Consider the following 22938-nt stretch of genomic DNA (forward strand, 5'->3'; position numbering starts at 1 on the left):
CGTCGGCTCGGATGGAAATCACCGGCGGCGGCCCTCTTCTCCTTTTCTCAGTCTTCTTCTCCCTCTCCGTCGATTTCGGCCAGGCGCAAGTAGTGGTTCTGATGGAGGACTCGTAGACGCGGTCGAGGAGGGACGGAGCCAAGCTCCACGATTCACCCGCCATGCGCGCGAGGTAGTCAGCTGGTGCCGTGGCGCGCGGGGACGAAGGTTGCGCTGACTCGTGGGCCCACGGACGTCAGCGAGAGGGCGCCCACGCGGATCGGTCTGACGCAGGGGCCCCATACGTCAGGGACGTGCGCAGAAATGACGCGGGCGCGGGGGTTAAGCCTAGGCCGCGCGTGTCAGCGAGAGAAAGGGGTAGTGGGCCAAAAAGGGTTTCTGGGGCCCAGTTAGGTGTCTTTAGTCTTTTCTTTTATTTTCCTTTTTCCTATTTGATTCATTTTCCTTTCATTTGAATTTCTAATTTGAATTTGAGTCTTGTTAAGAAATTCACTTTGAGTCAAATATATAAAATCAATCTGTGTAGGAATATATATATATATATATATTATTTAGAGCCCTGGGCTCTATTTAACTACAGGAAGCCTTGACCAGGTGTGTGTAGACCGCACCGGACCCTTTTTTGCTTATTGTACCTACCTGTGCTTACGCTAAATTATAATACGAGTTATGCTGATGTGTGTATCAGTTTATACAAATATAGTCTGCGCATATTACGTGAATCGGGTCCACGATCCTGCCCACACGCTCACGATTATCCAGTCCCACGTCGTCACTATAAAAACACCCCCACGCCGCTAGGGATTAGGTTTTAGCGGCGGCGGCGGTTCCCTCGGGCGTGCGAGCAGGCGCCCGTGAGCAGGAGAGCCCCGGCCGCCGCGGCGCTCTCCAGCCGGCGGATTGGCGGACGTGGAGGGGCGCGAGGAGGAGCCTCAGCGTCCGCGGCAGTACAGCTTCAGGAGGCACCGGTCGGGCGCGGCGGAGTGGGCGGCGGTGGTGTTGTTCATGGTGCTGGCGGTCGTGGTGTTGCTGGGCGTCGTGGCCGTCCTTGTGGTGGTGCTGCTGCTGCAGCCCCGCGCGCCGTACGTGGCGGTGCGGGCGGCGAGCCTGTACGCGCTGGTGTACGGGCAGACGGGGGCGCTGGACGACGTGCAGGTCACGGTCCTACCCGTTCTGCGTGCCCGCCAGGGGCGTCCTCCCGCTGGCGTACGTGGGGCGCGCGCAGGGCGCGCCATGGAGGCCGCGCTCCGCGACGGCGTGGTGCCGTTCCGGGTGGAGGGGAGGCCCGGACGCGATGGAAGGTCGCGAGGATCGTCGGCGTCGACCAGTGGACGCGCCTGGCGTGCCAGCTCCGCTTCTTCTGGCCCAACGGCACCGTGCTCCCCTTCAGATGCAGCTCCAAGTCCAAGCTCTTGTTCTTCTGACCGCCGTGCCCTCTGTATTGTCTTGTGGCTACTTATTTTTGTTCCACATAATATTCGTTTGCTTTTTCTTTTCTAAATTTTAGAATCCCCTTTTAATTTCTAAATTCCCATTTGGGACTTTAATATTTTCCTTGTCACATTATCTTTATATTGTCACAAAATGCATACAAAATAAATTCCATGCATGTATTATTTTTGAGTGCCTTTTGTCACTTATTTATTTGTTTAATTGTGGTGTTCACATGAAATGATAAACATAAATAACACATACAGATACAAAGTAATATAATTTTTCTTTTTAGACTTTTCTTACAAAGTGGGTATTATACATACCACTGGTTTCCATCCAGCAGATTGTGTTACCATTGTTCACCATTCAACAGTAAAGCTTGGATTTATAGGCAACACAGTAATATGCTACATAATGTACAGACTGAGCTCTCTTTATTCTATAAAACGGGTAATATGGTATACATATCAAATGTACATACAACTTCTACATCAGGGTTAGTATTTACAGTAGGAAAAGGCAATCCTCTCCAGCTATAAGGAGCTTCCATTGAAATGTTTACTGAAAGCTTCTTCGTCCTTGCAGTGCACCCACAAGACCTTGTACACCTCAATTAGCAACTTTGGAAATCGGCTAGCAAAATAGTGATCAAATCCCTCTGGCAATGACCCAAGTATGCCCTGGAATTTGCATCCATCAATTGTGAGCTTATGAGACAAAACAAAGGTTGACTTGACTGATGAGCAGAGCAAATTTGCAATATAAAACATAAGCTGTATTTAAATTGCCCTAGGAAATTCTCTGCTAATTCACAACATGCATGTTCGTTCGCATGCCGTCCATACCTAATGTCTAGTCAAAACTATCAGGTAACGCACACAGCCTACCCTAATTAGATCAGCAACTAATCAACAATTTAACTCCATTCATACAGCATGACAAAATCGAACACAGTAAAGTGCAGCACCAACAAACCTTGAGATCATTTGAAAGTTCTCTGTAATGACCCGATTTATTTCTGATATACCTCAGAAGATCACGAGTAGACTCAAAGTTATATTTTCTATAACGACCCATGTCTGTAACTAAAGCAGCATCCAGTTTCTCTCCCCATTTCCCACCAAACGCCACTGGTCCTATGCTTTCCAGTGCGTTTATGAGGTCCGTTTCACTGGTTTTCTCAATTCTGTCACTGGTATCCCTTAGAAACGAAAGGCGCAATTCAGGGCTCCAGAAGAGAGGATGATGCATGACGTATACTGCCGTTGGTCTGTTAACGTTAAAAAAGAGTCAATTTTCGATAAAGCAAGAACACTCACATAACCTATGAAAATAAGGGAATTTAGGCTGCACAGACCTTAGTTTTTAGTTCTTACCTTGTCTCTGGGTTTGGTTGTAACAGTTGAGATATAAGATGTACTGCTTCTGGTATGTAGTCCACCACAAAGAGATCAAAGCGATTGTTTACAATGTTTGTATCCCGTTCATAGTATTCACCAAACGGATGCTTGCCTTTAGTGATACAATAGAAAATAAGGCAGCCCAAACTAAAAAGATCCATTGCACGAGTTTGACGACCATGACGAAGCTGTTCGGGTGCTTGCCAGCCAGAGCTTCCAATTCCTGGAGTATACCACCAAGGATTAAACTGCTAGCTAAAAATACACTACAGCAGTGTGACAAACAACATACAGAATGTATTTCCCTCAGCAAGGGTGAACCTCTGTACCTGTACCATGATGGCTAACAGAAGTCATGTCATCTTGCAGGTGCTTACTGATACCCATATCAGAAAGCTTTGCTCTAATAGGTCCTTCTGCGCTTATTAAGACATTCTGAGGCTTCAAATCACGATGAATAATTCCCAAGTTATGCAAATGCACAAGGCCAGCAACCACATCTCTGCATACGAAAATTCACCAAAAATCAGAGCACCAATATGTATTACAGGTACTCATTGGAGTATACCCAATATAACAATAAGTATAAGAATATCATGGGCTGAAGGCGTTCCAAATAGAATGTTGCAGAAGCATTCTTGCACAAAATGCAGATAAGTCCACATGATGATAAATGTGGCAACTTTTAATGTGACCCTTTTGTTTTTTCTATTGAAAATCATGCTTCCTTACTACCTAGTAACTAATTATAGGTTTACAGCATATGTACCCGAGCCAACATAAAAAAAACAAGTTGTACTACAATTGGTGAAAAGAACTCCACTAACTAGATTACGCAATAAGATCAGCATACAGCTCCAACCACAAGATCTTGTGGAAAAGATAAGGCAATTTATTCAAGGGTAAGTTCCGGCTATAGACTGAATAACTAAAGGCGTGTTTGTTTCACGCCGAACCACGCCTCGCATAAGCCATGGCTGCACCAAAACTGTGGTGAACAAAGCAGCCACCACACCTGCGGCATGAATTGGCAATTGTTGGTAAGTTTTGGTAAGGCATATTGGGCCCTAGCCGCATGAATCTCCTTGCCCATGCAGGCCGGCCAGATTAGGAAGGTAATATCACCCGATTAGGAAGGTTGTGTGAGTTGATTAGGCAAGGATCTGCTGTGATTGGGTGTTTCTATAAACCATGTGACATCTCCTTGCCTATATATATGTAACCTATGCCTTCACCCTAATCAATCAATAATCCTGAGCCATATACACTTACATGGTATCTAGAGACTCCAATCCCGGCCTTCTTCCACTGCCCTGGCGCGCAACCATAGGTATCGCTAGCACTCCATTCTGACCTGGCGCGCAGCCCTAGGCGCCACCATTTCTCCCCTCTGCCATGGTCGGCTCCTAACATCATTCTGCTGCTCCTGCTACCGATGAGACTGCATGTGTGCCTCAGGAGGATGCCTTCGCCACCTAGCAGCAGGTCCGCCTTGCTGCCCTAGCTAGCTCAGAGCAGGCCGAGGCTGAGACCACCCTCGCGGCCAAAGAACATGATGTCTAGCAATCACCCAGCCCACCCTTTCAGCAGCAGCTGGCGCAGCTGGCTAAGTAGCAGGGCCAGCCCTAGCCCTCCCCCGTGGCGTACTATGGTGGTCATCTTCAGGAAGCGGAGTTGCCCTCCCTCGATGCCTCTGCACCTCCCACGTTTTACATCCAAATCATAGGGCTCCCGGCTACCTCAGATCAACAGTCACTCGCCTCGACGTTCAGCACCATGTCTCTCCAGCAACCCCAGTCTAACAACAGGTACTTCGGCGCATGTGCCACCTCTCACATGACCTCGGATCCTCGTACTTCACGTCCAGCTACTTTGTGATATCCCTTTCCATGTTCCATTGTTGTTGGTGATGGTTCTTTGCTTCTAGCTACTGTTGCTGGTACTACAACTCTCACAGATTCCATGTCTCTTAATAACATACTAGTTTCTCCTAGACTTAATAAGAATCTTATTTTGTATGACAATTCACCATTGACAACAATTGAGTTGTTGAATTTGACCCTGTTGGCTGTTCTGTGAAGAATCTGACGTCTCAGCCAGAGATTCTCATGTGCAATAGTTCCAGGACACTATGCCCCTTGCAGCACCCCAGCGCCCATGCCCTCACTATTGTTGGTAAGTTTTGGTAAGATAAGGCATATTGGGCCCTAGCCGCATGGATCTCCTTGCCCATGCAGGCCAGTCAATTAGGAAGGTAATATCACCTGATTAGGAAGGGTGTATGGGTTGATTAGGCAAGGATCTGCTGTGATTGGGTGTTTCTATAAACCTGTGCCATCCTTGCCTATATATATGTAACCTATGCCTTCACCCTGATCAATCAACAACCCTGAGCTGTATACACTTACAGCACGAGCCTGTGGCGTGAGCACGGAGCACCTAAACCGCAGCGGCAACCAAACAGTGCTGCAAGACGCTGTAGTTTTGGTGTGATGATCTGTGGCATGTGTAGGCGTGAACCAAACACGCCCTAAGCCCTAAATATAGAAATTGTACATGGAAAAGAGAATGATGCTGAAAACTTAAGCATACGACAAAACGTAAAACCTAATCAACATCACCAGCAGAAAGCATATGAGATCATTCATGTACCTCATCAGCTTCAGGAGTTGTGCTGAAGGAAGCCCATCCTGCGTCCACAACTCCACGTCTATTCCCTTAACATTTGAAATCTTTGAGTTGATGCTCATACTGACCTCATTGTTAGAAATAGACTCTCCAGAAGACAAATATGACTGTTTTTGGATTAGGTCAGCCAAGCTGCAGTGGCACCTCTCAAGGGAGATATAAACAAAATCACTGTCATGGTCACAACCGTAGAGTCTAACAATATTAGGATCATGATCCGATATAATAAGATTTCGAGTCTCCTTTTCGGCTATGTCATTGTGGGAACGCAGCAGACGTTTCACGGCAACTTGACGACCATCATAAGATCCTTCAAAAACAATTGTGCCATTGCTCCCTCTGCCAATTTCTTTATTGGAGACATATACCTTACCAATCTGACGACCACCAAGGGCATCTGTTAGCGCAGAATTTTTCATTGGTGCCTCAGTTGACCCACCAGTATCACTGCACTCCTTGTCAGATGCTGTCAAGGTCTCAGAGCTATTGACAAGTCCATCCTTCTTCCGTGTTTTTCTTTTTTTGGGAGTTCCCTCCGACCTGCCTCTAATGTCCACCGTTTTCTTGTTGTGCGTGAATGGCTCAATAAGTTGAATCATAAACTGCCTGCATGACTTGCTTGCAGATATCAAGCTCAACAGATAACCAGTGACCAAAAATATGGGAAACAAAGGGAATAGCCATCCAGAAGTGTTCCTAGTGGGGTTTAGGGTAGCTTCAGGATCGGCAGAGATGGCATGAGATCGAGCAACATCATGAGTTTGATTTTGAGAATCATCCAATAGGATATTTGACTTCCCAGCAGTGTTTGGTAGCTTCCTTGGGGTTTGAACTGGTTCCAAAGCATCAGAACCATGCATAGAAACAAAAGGGGTACCATCTTTCAAGACAATTACATTAGCTGAATTTAAATCAGGTAAAGCAAGTGGCAAACCCTCAGTTCTAATGCATGGAATGTCTCCTTGCAGGCAAGATGACTGATCAAGCATGTCAGGGTGCTTGTATTTCACATAGTAGTTTGCAGTGAAAGAAGTTCTTGTCCAGTTAAATAAATGATTGCCAAGGTCTGATGCACTGAGAGAATAGTCAGTTCTCACAAGCACTATGATATTATCACTGTCATCACTAGTACGGACATTTAGCTTGGATGGTGCTCCTTCAACCCCTGGTCCTTCCAATTCCTTTAACGCAGATGGGATACTATGCCTGTAAATAATCTCACCACTATCAGCATCAACTACAAAAACAGTTGAAACTTTTGATCCGATAGTAACAACAGAATCCCGAATATATGGGCTCCTGGCAACGAATTCCTCCAATTTCCATGGGAGCCTCTGCAGGAACAGAGAGGCAAGGGTGAGAAACAAATATATGTACAAGGAAGGTTTCAGAGAAGCAATGTGCCTGAGAAAATCATACCACGCTGTTCCCATTATAAACCTCCCAAAGTTCAGTACTATTCCCATTCATGTTCTCGTTCCCATTGAAAGGATAAATGAGGTAATTCGGACCAGACTCAGTGGTAGTAATATGGTCTGAGAGTGGAGGCCCTGTGGCAATCTCCCACAGAGGAGATTGAGACAGCTTGTCCACAAGCTGAATCGTGCCATTGTCGTAAAACTGGAGCACAGATCTGTTGACAAAGACAGCCAGAAGTCATTCCAAAGTCATTCAATCAGAAATATCAACAAACCTTAAGGTGCATAGCTGGTATGCCACTTCCAGATGCCCCAACTCCCAAGAATGTGCTAAACATGAGTGAGTAGCCCTCGGTAGCACAAGAAGTATCATGCCCAATCAGTGGCCAGATTACAAGAAACCTAATCAGCAAGGGCTCCTCCTTCCGTGCTCCAGAGCAGCACAAAACAAGAACATGCCCAACCAGTGCTCCAGAGCTTTAAACCAAGAAAAGCCCCTTCACTGCAAGAAACCTAATGCTACATTTCATTCTGTCTATGGTTCAAAGCTCGCCGATTCGGCCAAGCAGCAGCAGCCGCGCACAAACGGCGGCACCACAGCGACGGGAACGGGGAACGGAGACCAAAGGGCTCACCTGGTTTCGGCTTTCGCCTCGCCGCTAACCAAGCTAGACGGCTCGTGACGTGCAGGCTGCGGCCGGACAAGGAGCTCCCGGAGGCTCTGCTTCTTGGGCCCCACTGGGGCGACGATCTCGGTGGAGCGCACCCCCGCCGTGACGACCTCCGTGGAGCGCGAAGCCGCCGCCCCATCATCCTTCGGAGTGCCTCCGGGGAGCGCGAGGCGGGACGGGGAAGCGGGAAGCGCGGGTGGCGGGAGCGGGAGGAGCGCGGCGCCGCCGTCGTCCACGCGGAAGGCGAGCCCCGCGAGGAGGACGAGCGGGATGAGGACCCCGCGGAGCGACCTCATCAGCTGCTGGGCATGCCCGAGCTTGTTCGGAGGGGGGGGGGGGGGTCCGGATCTGGTCGGAGCTTGGACTCCGGAGAGGATTACTTTTTTTTCTGAAAGGGGGAGAGGATTGCTTGGCGAAGAAGGGGATAGGAAACGGGACATGGGAGGAGGATTTCCCGAAGCGGAAATCGTCTGCAGTCAGCCCCATTTGCCCCTGCAGTCACTTCATCCGTCTCGTCTGTTTCGGATTCAACGGCCAATAGCTCCCGCGCCTCTCCGTTCCTCCCTGAGCTGGACGTCGGCTCAATCGCTGGCAAGGAGACGACCGGAGGCGGTTGGAGAAAGTCGTCGCTGTCGAAATTTTGTAACTCTGAAATTTTTCTTTAGAACACTGTTCGAACCAAAAAGTGAGCGTGCGGACGGTCCGGCCCTGAGGCCGGACGGTCCGCGGTCCGGACAGTCCGCGCCTGTGGGCCGGACGGTCCGCGCGTGCGCAGAACAGATTAGGGTTCCGAGTTTTGTGCTACGGTTGTTAGCTATATTCGCGGGATTAGCTCGGAATCAGTTGTGTAAAGGGTCCAGCCCCCCTCCTCTATAAATAGAGAGGTCTACGGCCGATTTGTAATCATCAACAATCGAATCAATACAACTTCTATTTCGCATTTTATCCTAGGAGTAGTTCTAGTCTAGTTTAGGTTTAGCTATCCAATCCCCAAATTCTTCGTCTCTCTTCGGCTCTACGTCGATTAGAGGAGTCTAGGTCGGCCGGCCCGAGCCTAGACACCACCTAGGATCTCTCCTCCCCGACGGGGTCCCTCCCGGGAGCGAGATCCAGGCGCCGCCGGTGACTTCCGCCGCCTCTGCGTACGCGCGGACCGTCCGGCCCCCAGGGTGCGGACCGTCCGGCCGTCAGGCAGAGAAGCCCCAGCTGCGCACCAGGCCGCGGACCGTCCGGCCCCTGGCCGCGGACAGTCCGCCCTTGCGCAGAGAGCACCACCGCGCCTCGCACCAGGCCGCGGACCGTCCGGCCCTGCGCGCGGACCGTCCGCCCCTGTGCAGAGGGCACCGCCACGGTTCTTCTTGAGTATTTGGCGCTCCGAAAAAGCGTCAACATACTTTTTGGCGACTCCGCTGGGGAAGACATATCTAAGCTCATCAAATCGGCCCTCAATGGCCGGTTCAAGGGAGAGTTCTGATATTTCTCCAAGCAACATCATAGAGCCGACTTGGGAAACCTTGCCGGCTGACGAGCAGCTCCAGTTTGAGGAGCACAAGGAGCGGATGATCCAGGAGGCGAAAGCAAAATTCTTGGCCAACTTCAAAGTGGACAGGAACAACAAGGTCGTCCGACATCGGGCGACGGATCCGGCTTCGCTCCAACCCACGCCAGATATCCCCAATGTAAGTAATACCAACGAGCTACAATCTCTTAGAAATTATGTAGAAGAGCAGCGTGAACAAATGTAGAACATCATAGGGGGTATGCAAAACGATGTTAAAAGACTAGTACGTGCATTCGATAAATCTAACATCGCGAATTTTCCTTCACACGAGGTTGAGTTAGGAGGTAACACGCGTAACACATCGGCTACAGGTTGTCACGACCAGTCACAACCCCTTTATGGGATGCCGATGGACACATACCCTGAGCAACCGCAAATCGGCAGCAAATCAGCCGATTTGCGCATGCCCGGACCGTCCGCACGTGAGCGCGGACCGTCCGGACCAACAACAGTCGGGCCGATTTTTAATGAATTACCTAGATATGCGCCCGAACCACCACACACAACACAGAATCTAAACTACCCAGGCGGACCGTCCGCGTGCAACGACGGACGGGCCGCACATAATCACGGACAGTCCGGGCCAATGACCGGACAGTCCGCACATGAGTCTTTTGAGGAGGATTATTACTTGAATCCTCGCCCGCCCCAGCAACACTTCCCATCACACTATGCAATGCACCAGCCCATTAATTCAGGATCCAGAGCCCAGGAAAGCTTTTCGGCCCCACCTAGAAGGCCGGAAAGAAACGATCAAACCTATGAGCCATATAGGGCGAATGGAAATGCACCACGTAGCTCAAACCAATGGGGGGAACGACAACATACTAATATACAACCAACTCCACCTATGTTTGACCAGAGAGCCGGTGGTCTTGCACCAGCTGCCATTGATATAGTGAGGGAAGAAATAGCCGGGGCGTTCCGAGATAAGCTCGGAGTAAGCATGGTCCCTGGGGGGCAATCATATCGGAAACCTTATGACAGCCGATTTGATCACCACCCATACCCACAGGGAACTAGAATACCCGAATTCGCAAAATTTTCGGGTGACCAAGGGAAAAACACGCGTGAACATATAGGCCAGTTCTTAGCACAATTGGGAGAATTGGCCGACACAGAGGCATTTCGCGTGCGCTTATTTTCATTATCTTTAACAGGAACCGCGTTTGCATGGTATGCCACTCTACCTCCTAATTCCATTTCATCATGGGGGGATCTAGAACAAAAATTTCATGATCATTTTTTCTCCGGTGACTATGAGTTGGATTTGGTAGATTTAGTGTCGTTGCGACAGACAAAAGATGAATCGGTTAATGATTACATCCGGAGATTCCGAGATACAAGAAACCGATGCTTTCAAATTCATTTAGCAGAGAAACAGCTAGTAGGATTAGCCTTTAATGGTCTGCGATATTATTTAAAAGAAAGATTAGAAGGCATCCAATTTTTTACACTAGCACAGTTACACCAGAGAGCTTTGGCTTGCGAAAACCGGAGCAAAGAAACTGCTAAAACAATGCGTCACAACGTACACATAGTAGAATGCGACCAAAGTAGCTCAGATGACGAATCAGCAGAAGTGTACGCTGCTGAAATGGTTTGGCCAAAGCAGGCCAAATCTTCGGCTTGTGCTTCCTTACAGCCGGTTCAAAAGAAACGGCAAGAGGAGGTAAAGTTTACATTTAATGTTGGTAAATGTGATAAAATATTTGATGAGTTACTTAAAAATGGCAATATTAAAATAAATCACACTGTTCCATCCGCCGACGAGCTAAAACGTCGTGCGTACTGCAAGTGGCATAACTCATTTTCTCATGCCACTAATGATTGTAATGTATTTCGGCGACAGATTCAATCGGCCATTAACGAAGGACGATTGAAATTTCAGGAAATGCAGGTGGATACAGAGCCCTTTCCGATGAACATGATTGACTTCGAGGGCAAGAAAGTCTTGGTTCGGCCAAATACAGCCGATAAAGGCAAAGGCAAGGAAACAATCATCGGCAATGCTAAAAAGGCCGATGGGGATTGTAAAGTTGCTTGCAGGAAGGTGGTGGCCGAGAAGACTCCCGATGGAGGGGAGACACTGAAGGTGACCATCACAGCCTCTAGCACTGGGGGGCAAGCGCAGACAGGGAGACAGTTGCGGGAACCCGTGCTGCGCATCACGGACAGTCCGCCGTCCCGACGCGGACGGTCCGACGCTTCTCCGGACGGTCCGGAAGACTCTGGCGGACGGTCCGGCCATGCTCAGGACTCGCAGCGACCACGTACCTTCAAACCACGACGACCAGAGATAGGTACGTGGAAAACAAATACATTTAAAGCAGCTGGTCGGCTGATCAAGCCTGGCCCGACTTTCGATCAATTGTTGTCTAAATATGTGAAAAAGAAGGTCGGCCCCAGTGACCGGCCACCGAAGCGACCCCGCTCACCCATTCATGAGCAACGTCAGGTCAGGCCGATTGGACCACCTCACCAATCGGAAGAAATGAAAGGTCCTATTGTACAATTGAGACCTAACATGCCGACATGGACCCCTCCACCCCCTTATCCATCTATGCCATATCCATACACATACTTACCTCCACCATATGTCCCAAATCAAATGTGGGGCATGCCACCATATCCATTTGGGATGCCACAGTACCCCGCCTGGGGGGCACCCCAAACATCCGTTTTTGATAGGTTGGCGCCGCCAGTGCAAGACCGATTGAGCGCTGCTGAATCTGGTCATCAGGCACAGGCCCAACAAGATTGCCGGACTACTCGGCCTCCTAGGCCGACCAATCCGGCAGGGGGGCATATGCCTGCAACAAAAAAGGACATCATCAAAATAGGCACTGCAGATGTTGTCATACAAGAAGATAATAAAGGGCCGATGATTTTCGGCAAATCGGCCAACACAACCGAAAAGGATACGGCTACCATCAAAACAGTCGATCCAAAATACTCCATGCCTCGATGGTGCCCAGCGGGATTGACACGATCCCAAAAGAGAAAATTACAGCGCCTAAGAGCAAAGGAGAGCCAGGAGAAGGAGGCGGAAAAGACATTTAATGACACACATCCACTATACCCGCCACCGCAAAAGAAATGGAGACCGAAGGCCGTTGAGAAAAAACAAACGGCCACAGAAATAGAAAGTCAATCTGCACCAGGCGCGGACCGTCCGGCCCCTGCGCACGGACCGTCCGCCGTTCACCAGGAAGTCTCTGGGCGACCTGCACCAGGCGCGGACCGTCCGGCCCCCGCACGCGGACCGTCCGCCGTTCACCAGGAAGCCTCCAACGACACGACAACATCAATGGAAGAGGACGATCCGCTGGGAGAAGACCTGGTCGACTACGAGGCTTCTCCAGAACGCCCAGGTATGGATGTAAATATTATTACATTTTCTGCCGATTGTACTATTATCGGCGACGATGAACCTGTTGTTGCCCAGTTTGATTTTGGTCCTAAAGAAGCCGCCTTTACTAAACCAAAAGAATCGGTAAATCATTTAAAGCCGCTCTTCGTGCGCGGCCACATTGATGGGATACCGATTGCTAAGATGTTGGTAGATGGAGGGGCGGCTGTAAATCTGATGCCTTATTCATTATACAGAAAATTAGGTAAACAAGATGACGAACTTGTCAAGACCAACATGACCCTTAGCGGTGTTGGAACTGATAGTTCGATCAAAGCCAGGGGAGTCACGTCCGTTGAATTAACCATTGGGACTAAGACCCTTGCTGCTGCATTCTTCGTCGCTGATGTAGAAGGAAATTACAGTTTAATCCTAGGCAGAGATTGGATTCACGCCAATCAATGTATACCTTCTACATTACATCAAATGCTGATACAATGGGTAGGCGATGACATAGAACAAGTACATGCTGATGTATCGGCCTGCATCGCTGTGGCCGATGCCCCTGTACTCTGGACTTATGAGACTGCTACATGTCTCACAGGAGTAGACTTTTCTGATTATCAATTCATAAGTATAGATAAGAAAGGTTTCATCCCTGTAATGCTAGAGCCGATGGAGAATCGGCTAAATCCTAAATAAAGTTAAATGATGAATACACACAAAGTTCATGAGTCTTTGGTCACGGACAGTTCGGCCGCCAAGGCCGGATGGTCTGGTCTTTCACAAAAGAGTTCGGACTTTAAGACCGAACATCTACCACAACGAAAAGACAGTATTACGGATGATCCGGTCCCCGAGACCGGAAAGTCCGCCATCACACAAAGATCATCTGATTCCTCTGTGGGGGACATGATAGAGGAATTCAGGGATCTTGATAAACTAGGACAGGGGTTTACATCGGCCGATCCTTTGGAGGAGATTGACATAGGAGATGGTAAAACTCCAAGGCCGACTTTTGTAAACAAGACCCTGGAGACCAATTCTAGAAATGAGATGATCGGTCTATTGAAGGAATATTCAGATTGTTTTGCTTGGAATTACACTGAAATGCCTGGACTAAGCCGAGAAATTGTCGAACATCGGCTGCCTATTAAGCCTGGTTTCAGACCTTTCAAGCAGAAAGCTAGAACATTTCGTCCAGATCTTCTCCCACGAATCAAGGACGAAATCCACCGGTTGCTAGAAGCTAATTTTATTAGACCTTGCAGATACGCAGAGTGGGTCTCCAATATTGTGCCGGTGGAGAAGAAGGAGTCAGGTAAGCTTAGAGTATGCATTGATTTTCGTAATTTAAATAAAGCAACTCCTAAGGATGAATATCCCATGCCCATAGCCGATACATTAATCAATAATGCATCAGGAAATAGGATTATTAGCTTCCTTGATGGTAATGCCGGATATAATCAGATTTTCATGGCCGAAGAAGATGCGTCTAAAACGGCCTTTATATGTCCAGGCTTCATTGGTTTATTTGAATGGGTCGTCATGACATTCGGTCTTAAAAATGCTGGTGCTACTTATCAGAGGGCTATGAATCTGATCTTCCATGAGTTGTTAGGAAACACTGTGGAAGTCTACATTGATGATATTGTAGTCAAATCGGCTGAGTTTAGTTCTCATATAGCTGATTTGCGCAAAGCCTTTGATAAAATGCGTTGGTATGGTTTAAAAATGAACCCACGTAAATGTGCTTTTGGAGTGTCGGCTGGTAAGTTTTTAGGATTTGTCATCCATGAACATGGTATAGAAATAGACCCTGACCGAATCAAGTCTATTCGGAATGTGGGGCCTCCGACATGTAAGGTCGAAGTGCAGAGATTTCTTGGCAAGGTAAATTATTTACGAAGGTTTATTTCTAACTTAGCCGGGAAGATTGATGCCTTCACCCCTATCCTTCGGCTTAAGAATGATGCTGAATTCACTTGGGGGGCAGAGCAGCAGAAAGCATTTGATCTCATTAAAAAATACTTGTCTTCGGCTCCCGTGTTAAAAGCACCACAAGTAGGAGCACCATTCAGATTATACATTGCAGCTGAAGACAAGGTTATTGGGGCTGTTCTGACACAAGAAACTGAGGGGAAGGAACATGTGGTGACATATCTAAGCCGAAGGTTGGTGGATGCTGAAACAAGGTACACTTTTATTGAGAAGTTATGCTTATGCTTGTTTTATGCATGCACCAAATGTAGATGTTATTTACTGTCTAGTCATTGCACTGTTTCTGGTCAAGCCGATGTAATCAAGTACATGTTGCATAACCCAATTATGAGTGGTAGAATTGGTAAGTGGGATTATGCACTCATAGAATATGACTTGGCTTATGAACCATTGAAATCTATGAAAGGCCAAGTCATAGCAGATTTTATTGTAGAACATCGGGTTAATGATATTCATGAACTAGACATATCATACCTCACTATTACTCCTTGGATTTTATATTTTGATGGATCGGTTTGCAATGAAGGGCAAGGAATTGGCATTGTGCTTGTTTCACCAAGTAATGTCTCCTTTGACTTCTCTAGCCGATTGGAAACGTATTGCACTAATAATCAAGCTGAATATGAGGCCCTCCTATTCGGTTTAGAACTGTTAAATGGTATGGGAGTAAAACATGTGAAGGTATTTGGTGATTCTCAGCTGGTTGTCCAACAAGTGTTAGAAGAATATCAATGTCTTGATGGTACTCTAAATAGTTATCTTGAGAAATGTTGGAGCATAATCCATTCGTTTGATGAATTCAGTATTCAGCATATCTCTAGAGTTGAGAATCATAGAGCTAACAACTTGGCACAAGATGCATCGGGTTATCGGATAAAGAGAGGGAAATTTCACAGAACTGAAAATCTGATAACCAGTGCAGAGCCAAATTCCCAGGTCGCGGACCGTCCGCGTGTTGACGCCGGACCGTCCGAGGTTACCAGAAAGGTTCTCTTAATCGATTCGGCTGACAATGAAGCCGATACAAGTGATTGGAGGACACCTATACTTAATTATTTGCAAAATCCCAATATCAGGACAGATAAGAACATTCAGCGAACAGCTTTCAAGTATGTTTTGATGAGTGATGAACTTTACCGCCGAACGGTTAATGATGTCCTGCTTAAGTGCTTGGGCCCAGATGATGCTATATTAGCCATGGCCGAAGTACATGAAGGGATTTGTGGTACCCATCAATCAGCTCCAAAGATGAAGTGGTTGTTGCGAAGGTCTGGTTTTTATTGGCCTAGTATGACAGCTGATTGTTTCAAGTACTACAAGGGGTGCCAAGTGTGTCAAAAATTCGGCGACCTACAGTTGGTCCCTGCAGCCGAATTACATCCTATCATCAAGCCTTGGCCATTCAGAGGATGGGGATTAGACTTTATTGGAGAAATTCATCCTTCATCATCAAAGGGGCATCGGTTTGTGTTAGTTGCCACTGACTATTTCACCAAATGGACTGAAGCCGTTGCTCTAAAGAACATGACGCACAAGGAGGTAATTGAGTTCATAACTGAGCATATTATTCATAGATTCGGCATTCCCCAGACCTTGACTACAGATCAAGGTACTTCTTTTATGTCAAAGGAGGTACGTGAATTTGTTGAATTATACAGAATTAAGCTGCTTAATTCGTCTCCATATTATGCTCAGGCCAATGGACAGGCCGAGTCTAGTAATAGGACGTTGATTAATTTGATAAAGAAAAAGGTATCTGATAATCCTAAACATTGGCATAAGATTTTGTCTGAAGCTTTATGGGCTCATAGAATATCTAAGCATAGTGCTACTAAAGTATCTCCTTTTGAGCTTGTCTATGGGCAGGAAGCAGTGTTACCTGTGGAAATAAGTTTGAATGCTGTCAGGTTTGCCAGACAAAATGATCTAACTGCTACTGATTATTATAATTCAATGATGGATAATATTGATGAGGTGACCGACAAGAGGATGATAGCTTTGGGAGCAATAGAAAAGGACAAGATCATGGTAGCCAGGGCCTACAATAAGAAGGTCAAAGCAAAGTCATTTCAAGTAGGGGATCTGGTGTGGAAGACCATCTTGCCTCTAAGGAATAAAGACCGGAAGTTTGGAAAATGGTCGCCAAGCTGGGAGGGTCCTTATAAAGTAAAACAGGTAATGTCTGGTAACGCCTATTTGCTACAAACATTACAAGGCAAGGATTTACCAAAGGCTTTGAATGGGCGTTTCCTCAAACAGTACCATCCTAGTATGTGGCAAGATGCCTAAGAGAACCGATGTGATCACATCGAGTTAGTTGCTTTTGGTTCGCCCGGCTCCACCAAAAGGCAGGGGGGCATATGTTCGAACCAAAAAGTGAGCGTGCGGACGGTCCGGCCCTGAGGCCGGACGGTCCGCGGTCCGGACAGTCCGCGCCTGTGGGCCGGACGGTCCGCGCGTGCGCAGAACAGATTAGGGTTCCGAGTTTTGTGCTACGGTTGTTAGCTATATTCGCGGGATTAGCTCGGAATCAGTTGTGTAAAGGGTCCAGCCCCCCTCCTCTATAAATAGAGAGGTCTACGGCCGATTTGTAATCATCAACAATCGAATCAATACAACTTCTATTTCGCATTTTATCCTAGGAGTAGTTCTAGTCTAGTTTAGGTTTAGCTATCCAATCCCCAAATTCTTCGTCTCTCTTCGGCTCTACGTCGATTAGAGGAGTCTAGGTCGGCCGGCCCGAGCCTAGACACCACCTAGGATCTCTCCTCCCCGACGGGGTCCCTCCCGGGAGCGAGATCCAGGCGCCGCCGGTGACTTCCGCCGCCTCTGCGTACGCGCGGACCGTCCGGCCGTCAGGCAGAGAAGCCCCAGCTGCGCACCAGGCCGCGGACCGTCCGGCCCCTGGCCGCGGACAGTCCGCCCTTGCGCAGAGAGCACCACCGCGCCTCGCACCAGGCCGCGGACCGTCCGGCCCTGCGCGCGGACCGTCCGCCCCTGTGCAGAGGGCACCGCCACGGTTCTTCTTGAGTATTTGGCGCTCCGAAAAAGCGTCAACAAACACCATCAAGTGAAATGTTTGTGGCAAGTGAAGGATGTGATTATGCTCTAAAATCAGATCTGACACTTTATAGTGGTCAAAGCGATGGACATAATTCATCACAAATAAGGTTAAGGTCTACTTTAAAATGCAGAAATTTTATAGAAATCATATATAAATTCCACAGAAATTAGTTTATTTTTGTAAGAAAACACAGGAAACGAAAAAAAATCTACAATCCAAAGGAGGTCTTATAGCTTATTATTACTGAAAATAGACGTAGAAACGTAAAATTGTAGACAAGTCACACGTCTATTTTCTTCCATAGCTTTACATACATATTCTCTTCCATCTCAGTCTCTCAGGTGTGTAGGTTTTATTTTTGATGCAACATGTTGAAGTTGATGCTCCATTTGACCAGTTTTAAGTTAATCTAATGATGGATCATGGATGGGAAAGAAACAATGCCATCAGAACATGAAAAAGGACCACGCTAGACGGTGGCGACAGAGCTTCATCACAAGATGGTCATCATCGTTTGTCGGCTCGTCGCGCGCTAAAAATAACGCGTGTCAACATCAATATCGCACAAATAAAGTTATAATTCGTTGTTGGGCGACGTCCAGCTCATGGAGGAATGGAGAGGTAGAGGACACGAATGAAGTGACTATAGGAGCACGTCAATCACTTGACCGCAAACGATCTTGTTTCCTCAAAGCGATGTGTGATTTGTTTTCCGATTCGCTATTGAGACTAGAAAATATAAGTTTGGAAGCCGAGAATGACCGTGAAAGTGGATGGAGGTTCCTAAGAATAGAGGAACATCAAATGACTCTTTGTTTGGCACAACTTATTACATGCTTAAGTAGAAGTGGTAACAAACATGACGTTTCTGCAATAACTTATTAGTTTGTATGCTTCTCAGAATAAACTAAAAGCAAACAACAAATAGAACTTGTTTTCACCAACTTCTTAGATAAATTGTTTTTTAATAAGCATCAGTTGTGCCAAACAGAGCCTCAATATTATTCATTCACAAGTACTCTTTCATTTAAAAATCAAAGCATCCCAAATTTAATTAATATTATAAAAATAAAAAATATTAAATAGATATAATATTGATATAATTAATAAAGAATCCAATATTATCATAAATATTATTATTTTGTCATATAAAAGTTTGAGTTGCTTTGCCTCTAAAATTGAAATAATTTATGATTTAAGATTAAGAGAACAATGTTTTAGAGTCTAATTTACACAAGAGCTAATTACTAACTAGTTCAAACTAGCTAAAATTAATGTAGTGCACTTAAAACAAGTAGACTAATAGATGGATTCATTTTTAATCGAGTCTCTGACTAGTTATTAGTCAACTAGCTAGCCAAACTTAGTTTTAATTTAAGCTAAATATTAGCCTACCTAGTAATTACCCAAACTCATCTAAACATGATGAAAATTGAGATTATGATACTCGAAAAAGCGGCTTCATTGGAATGGGACTTCGTGTCACCTTCTCGCTAAAATGGTACCGACAACAGAGAAAACTCACTCTTTTGGCATTATAACCCCTCAAATCAAAATGGGTCATTAAGTTACTCGAGGTTCCATGCATTTTTACCAATGTTTTCTCTCTCTGCTTCGCCCCTCTCCCTCCTTTCTTTCCTTCACATCATTGTCGAAATCTCAACGGCCTCCATTGCCACCACTCTCGCCTTCGAACAGCATGTCATGGCCCTCGACTCCCGCACAACATCTAGACGACGTCGAAAGGGAAATATGTCCTTGCTTATTTCTAAGTGTTTTGGTGAGTAAGTGTTCAACACCTCACTTTGAACTAACATGCCTACTATGAGTATGAGCATATGTAATAATTAAAGAAACCCGAGAAAAAGTGCGTTTGGTGTATATTGCAAATCCTATCACATTAAAGGAACAAGGTATGATTCTATCACTTAGTAAATTGTTTTAGTTGCTAATTATGTTGATCTAAGTGCTAGGAAACTCCTCAAGTCGAGCAAAATTTAAGAAAAAAACATGGCTAAGTTTGGTCAAGATTGGGTTTATCTGGGCAGCACCGAACAGTGTCCAGTGTGCCAGACTGCACTATGGTTGAACCAGCCACTCTCGGGAATTTGGCCGGGCACTCTGGATAAAATTCACCGGACTGTCTGGTGAGCCAGGCGACCAACGGCTCTCGTCTGTGCCAGCGGCACGCAATCAACGGCTGCCACGTGTGCCAGGCCAACTATCACCAAGTCGCATCGGCCTGTTCGGTGGACCATTGGACTGTCCGGTGTGCCATGGGGCCAACGGCTGACAACAGTCGGCTTCGCCAGGTAAGGAAGGAGATCGCAACTGTTCACTGCTCGGTGTGCACCGGACAGTCCGGTGCGCCAGCGGACAAAAGGCAACCAGGGCCTTCCAAGTGAAGGTCAAACGTCTCCTTTGGCCCTTGGGGCTATAAAAGGACCATTCCTAGACGCATGGAGTTGTCACCCAAGCATACTAAGAGCACACCGAAACTATGATTCAACGCAACCACGTTTTTGACTCATTCTAGAGAGAATTGAGTGTTTTCTTGGGAGAAACTCCGTCGTTTTGATTCTTGTGTTCTCTCCTTTGCTTGTGTGCGTGGTGTTGCTGCTCTTGTACTCTTGTGTGTGTTTCCACTGCCTCCTTACTCTTGTGCTTTGAGTTAGATCATTTGTGTAAGACGTGAGAGACTCCAACTTGTGGAGATTCCTCACAAGGGGATTTGATATAAGGAATATCAACGTGGTACTCAAGTTTGAGAAGGCCACCACAACGTGGAGTGGGCATTGGCCAAACCACGGGATAAAATCATCGTGTCTCTTGTGCATTTACTCTATTGTGATTGTTGTCTTCCAAGAGTTCTCATATTTCACTTGTATTATTGTTTCTAAGTTTAATACATATATTAAAGAAACAATCAAGTGAAAAGTTCACCTCTCCTCTCCAACTCTACTTGCAATAACTTGGTTTTGACTTTCACTAACACTTATAGTAAACCAAGTTTGTCTTGTTAAGAGTTAAAATTTGCAGGATCACCTATTTACCCCCTATAGGTGCTCTCAATTGGTATCAAAGTCATTCTCTTCATCAAGGGACTAACCACCCGAAGAAATGGACACTAAGGGCAAGTGGATTGTGATCAACGACAAGGAGAAGGAGACCCTCAACATCGACGGGCCAAAATGTGATAAGCCCACCGACTTAGGCTCGAATAACAAGAGGAAAGACGGGAAGAAGAAGAGGAGCATCAAGAAGATCATCTACTACGACAGTGACACCTCCTCTTCTTCACCAAAGGACAACGACGACAATTACTCTACAAAGAAAAAGATTGTTAATCAAAACTATTCTTTTGATTATTCTTGTATTCCATATAATTCCAATGCTCATTTATTGTCTATTTCGTTTGGCAAGCCCCCTCACTTTGATAGGGAAGATTATTCATTTTGGAATCATAAAATGCATAGTCATTTATTTTCTCTTCATCCTAGTGCATATTGGAAAGGAATGGGATTCAGATTGCTCTTCATCTGACTCCGACGATGAAGGACTTGCTGCCTCCGCTTTCGACAAATCATCCCTCTTCCCCAACGAGCATCACACATGCCTTGTGGCAAAAGAGAAGAAGGTATGTACCCGTGATGCCCCTAAGTATACTTCTTCTAGTGATGAGGAATGTGATGATGATGATGTAGATTATAGCAATCTTTTCAAGGGTTTAGATAGATCAAAGGTAGATAAAATCAATGAATTAATTGATGCTCTTAACGAAAAGGATAAATTGCTAGAAAAAGTAATATCTTGCTTTAGAAATCAAGAAGAATGAAATGCTTGCTTTTGAATTATCTTCTTGTCATTCCTCTATTACTATCCTTAAAAGTTTAAATGATGATTTAAATGCTAGAGTAGAAAAAATAAATGTTGCAAGTTCTTCTGTTAAGCATGTTTCAATGCGTGCAAAATGCAAAGACCATGATTTCAATGCTTGTAGTAATCATGTTTCTACTATTGCAAAATTAAGTGCTGAGATTGCTCATTTAAATGTTCAACTTAAAAACTGCAAAAATGAAGTAGAAAAGGTTAAATTTGCTAGGGATGTTTTACCATTGGTAGACATCCCTCTACTAAGGATAGACTTGGTTTCCAAAAGGGAACCAAGAACACTAAGAGCCAAAAGGACCTCAACTTCTCAAAGGAGAAGGGGAAGGCATCTATGGCTAATAGTGTGCATTCGGTTCACGAGAAGAAAAACTATGATTATTTGTATTCCCATGTTAGGAGTACTTCTCATAATTCTTATCAAGTTGCTTGCAATGATGGCTTTACTCCTCGCACTATGTTCGCTTCATCTAGTGATAAGAGTATAACTTGGCGCCATGCTCCTCATACTGTTTCCCATGCGCCTAAGAGTAGGAATGCATCTCATGGACCCTCCATTCTGTTTCGCATTTTTGATGCACCATATGTAATTCATTGCAAAAAAATGATAAAGTTGTTGCTACAAATGTGGAACCGAAATGCAAGAAAGGTAAGACTTGAATGTGGATTCCAAAATCTTATATGACTAACCTAACAGGATCCAACACAAGTTGGGTACCTAAATCCCAAGCCTAAATACCTTGTAGGTTTATGCATCTGGGGGCTCAAGCTAGATCATTGATAGCGGATGCACAAACCACATGGCGGGAGAGAAGAATGTGTTCACTTCCTACGTCAAGACCAAGGATTCTCATGACACGATCATCTTTGGAGATGGGAATCAAGACAAGGTAAAGGGAATAAGTAAAATAGCGATTACTACCGATTATTCAATTTCTAATGTCTTTTTGGTAGAATCACTTGGATACAACTTGCCTTCCGTTAGTCAGTTATGTCACATGGGTTACAATTGTTTATTTACAAATGTTGATGTAATTGTCTTTAGAAGGGGTGATGGTTCATTAGCATTTAAAGGTGTTTCTGATGGCAAGCTTTATTTAGTAGATTTTACTAAAGAAAATATCGATCTAGATGCATGTTTACTTGCTAAGACCAACATGGGCTGACTTTGGCATCGTTGTCTAGCACATGTTGGGATGAAGGATCTTCATAAGCTTTTAAAGCGAGAACATGTGTTAGGACTAACCGATGTCTATTTTGAGAAAGACAGACCTTGTGCAGCATGTCAAGTAGGTAAATAGGTGGGAACAAGTCATCCAAGCAAGAATGTGATGACGGCATCAAGACCACTGGAGCTTCTCCATATGGACCTCTTCAGGCCCGTTGCTTATCTTAGCATCGATGGAAGTAAGTATGGTCTTATAATTGTTGATGACTATTCTCCGGATCACTTAGGTATTC

General features: G+C 45.9%; 1 protein-coding gene across 2 annotated transcripts; it reads right to left on the minus strand.

Moving 5' to 3' along the window:
* Positions 1–1698: 1698 nt before the first annotated feature.
* On the minus strand, positions 1699–8261 carry LOC103633114 (serine/threonine-protein kinase/endoribonuclease IRE1). Of its 2 annotated transcripts, none has more exons than XM_008654789.3 (7): positions 7576–8261; positions 6942–7155; positions 5487–6856; positions 3164–3336; positions 2811–3057; positions 2410–2704; positions 1699–2114 (listed from the first exon to the last, which is right to left on the minus strand). In XM_008654789.3, the coding sequence occupies exons 1-7, from the start codon at positions 8049–8051 to the stop codon at positions 1968–1970; spliced, it is 2922 nt and encodes a 973-aa protein (XP_008653011.3). In that variant the 5' UTR covers positions 8052–8261; the 3' UTR covers positions 1699–1967. The 2 variants fall into 2 exon arrangements, 1 of the variants encoding a protein (XP_008653011.3); XR_002263340.2 differs by having other exon boundaries at positions 1706–2114; positions 2792–3057; positions 7576–8242.
* Between the last annotated feature and the right edge of the window lie 14677 nt (positions 8262–22938).

This window comes from Zea mays, chromosome 7, assembly GCF_902167145.1.
Source record: "Zea mays cultivar B73 chromosome 7, Zm-B73-REFERENCE-NAM-5.0, whole genome shotgun sequence".
Lineage (NCBI taxonomy): Eukaryota > Viridiplantae > Streptophyta > Magnoliopsida > Poales > Poaceae > Zea > Zea mays.

Bases quoted from the DNA above. Each gene is read 5' to 3' on its own strand.
- LOC103633114 (XM_008654789.3), bottom strand. From the start codon at position 8,051: ATGTCCCGTTTCCTATCCCCTTCTTCGCCAAGCAATCCTCTCCCCCTT. The intron at 2,705-2,810 runs GTAAGAACTAAA...TAACGTTAACAG, and splicing joins CAACCAAACCCAGAGACAAG to ACCAACGGCAGTATACGTCA. The intron at 2,115-2,409 runs GTTTGTTGGTGC...TGCAAATTCCAG, and splicing joins AACTTTCAAATGATCTCAAG to GGCATACTTGGGTCATTGCC.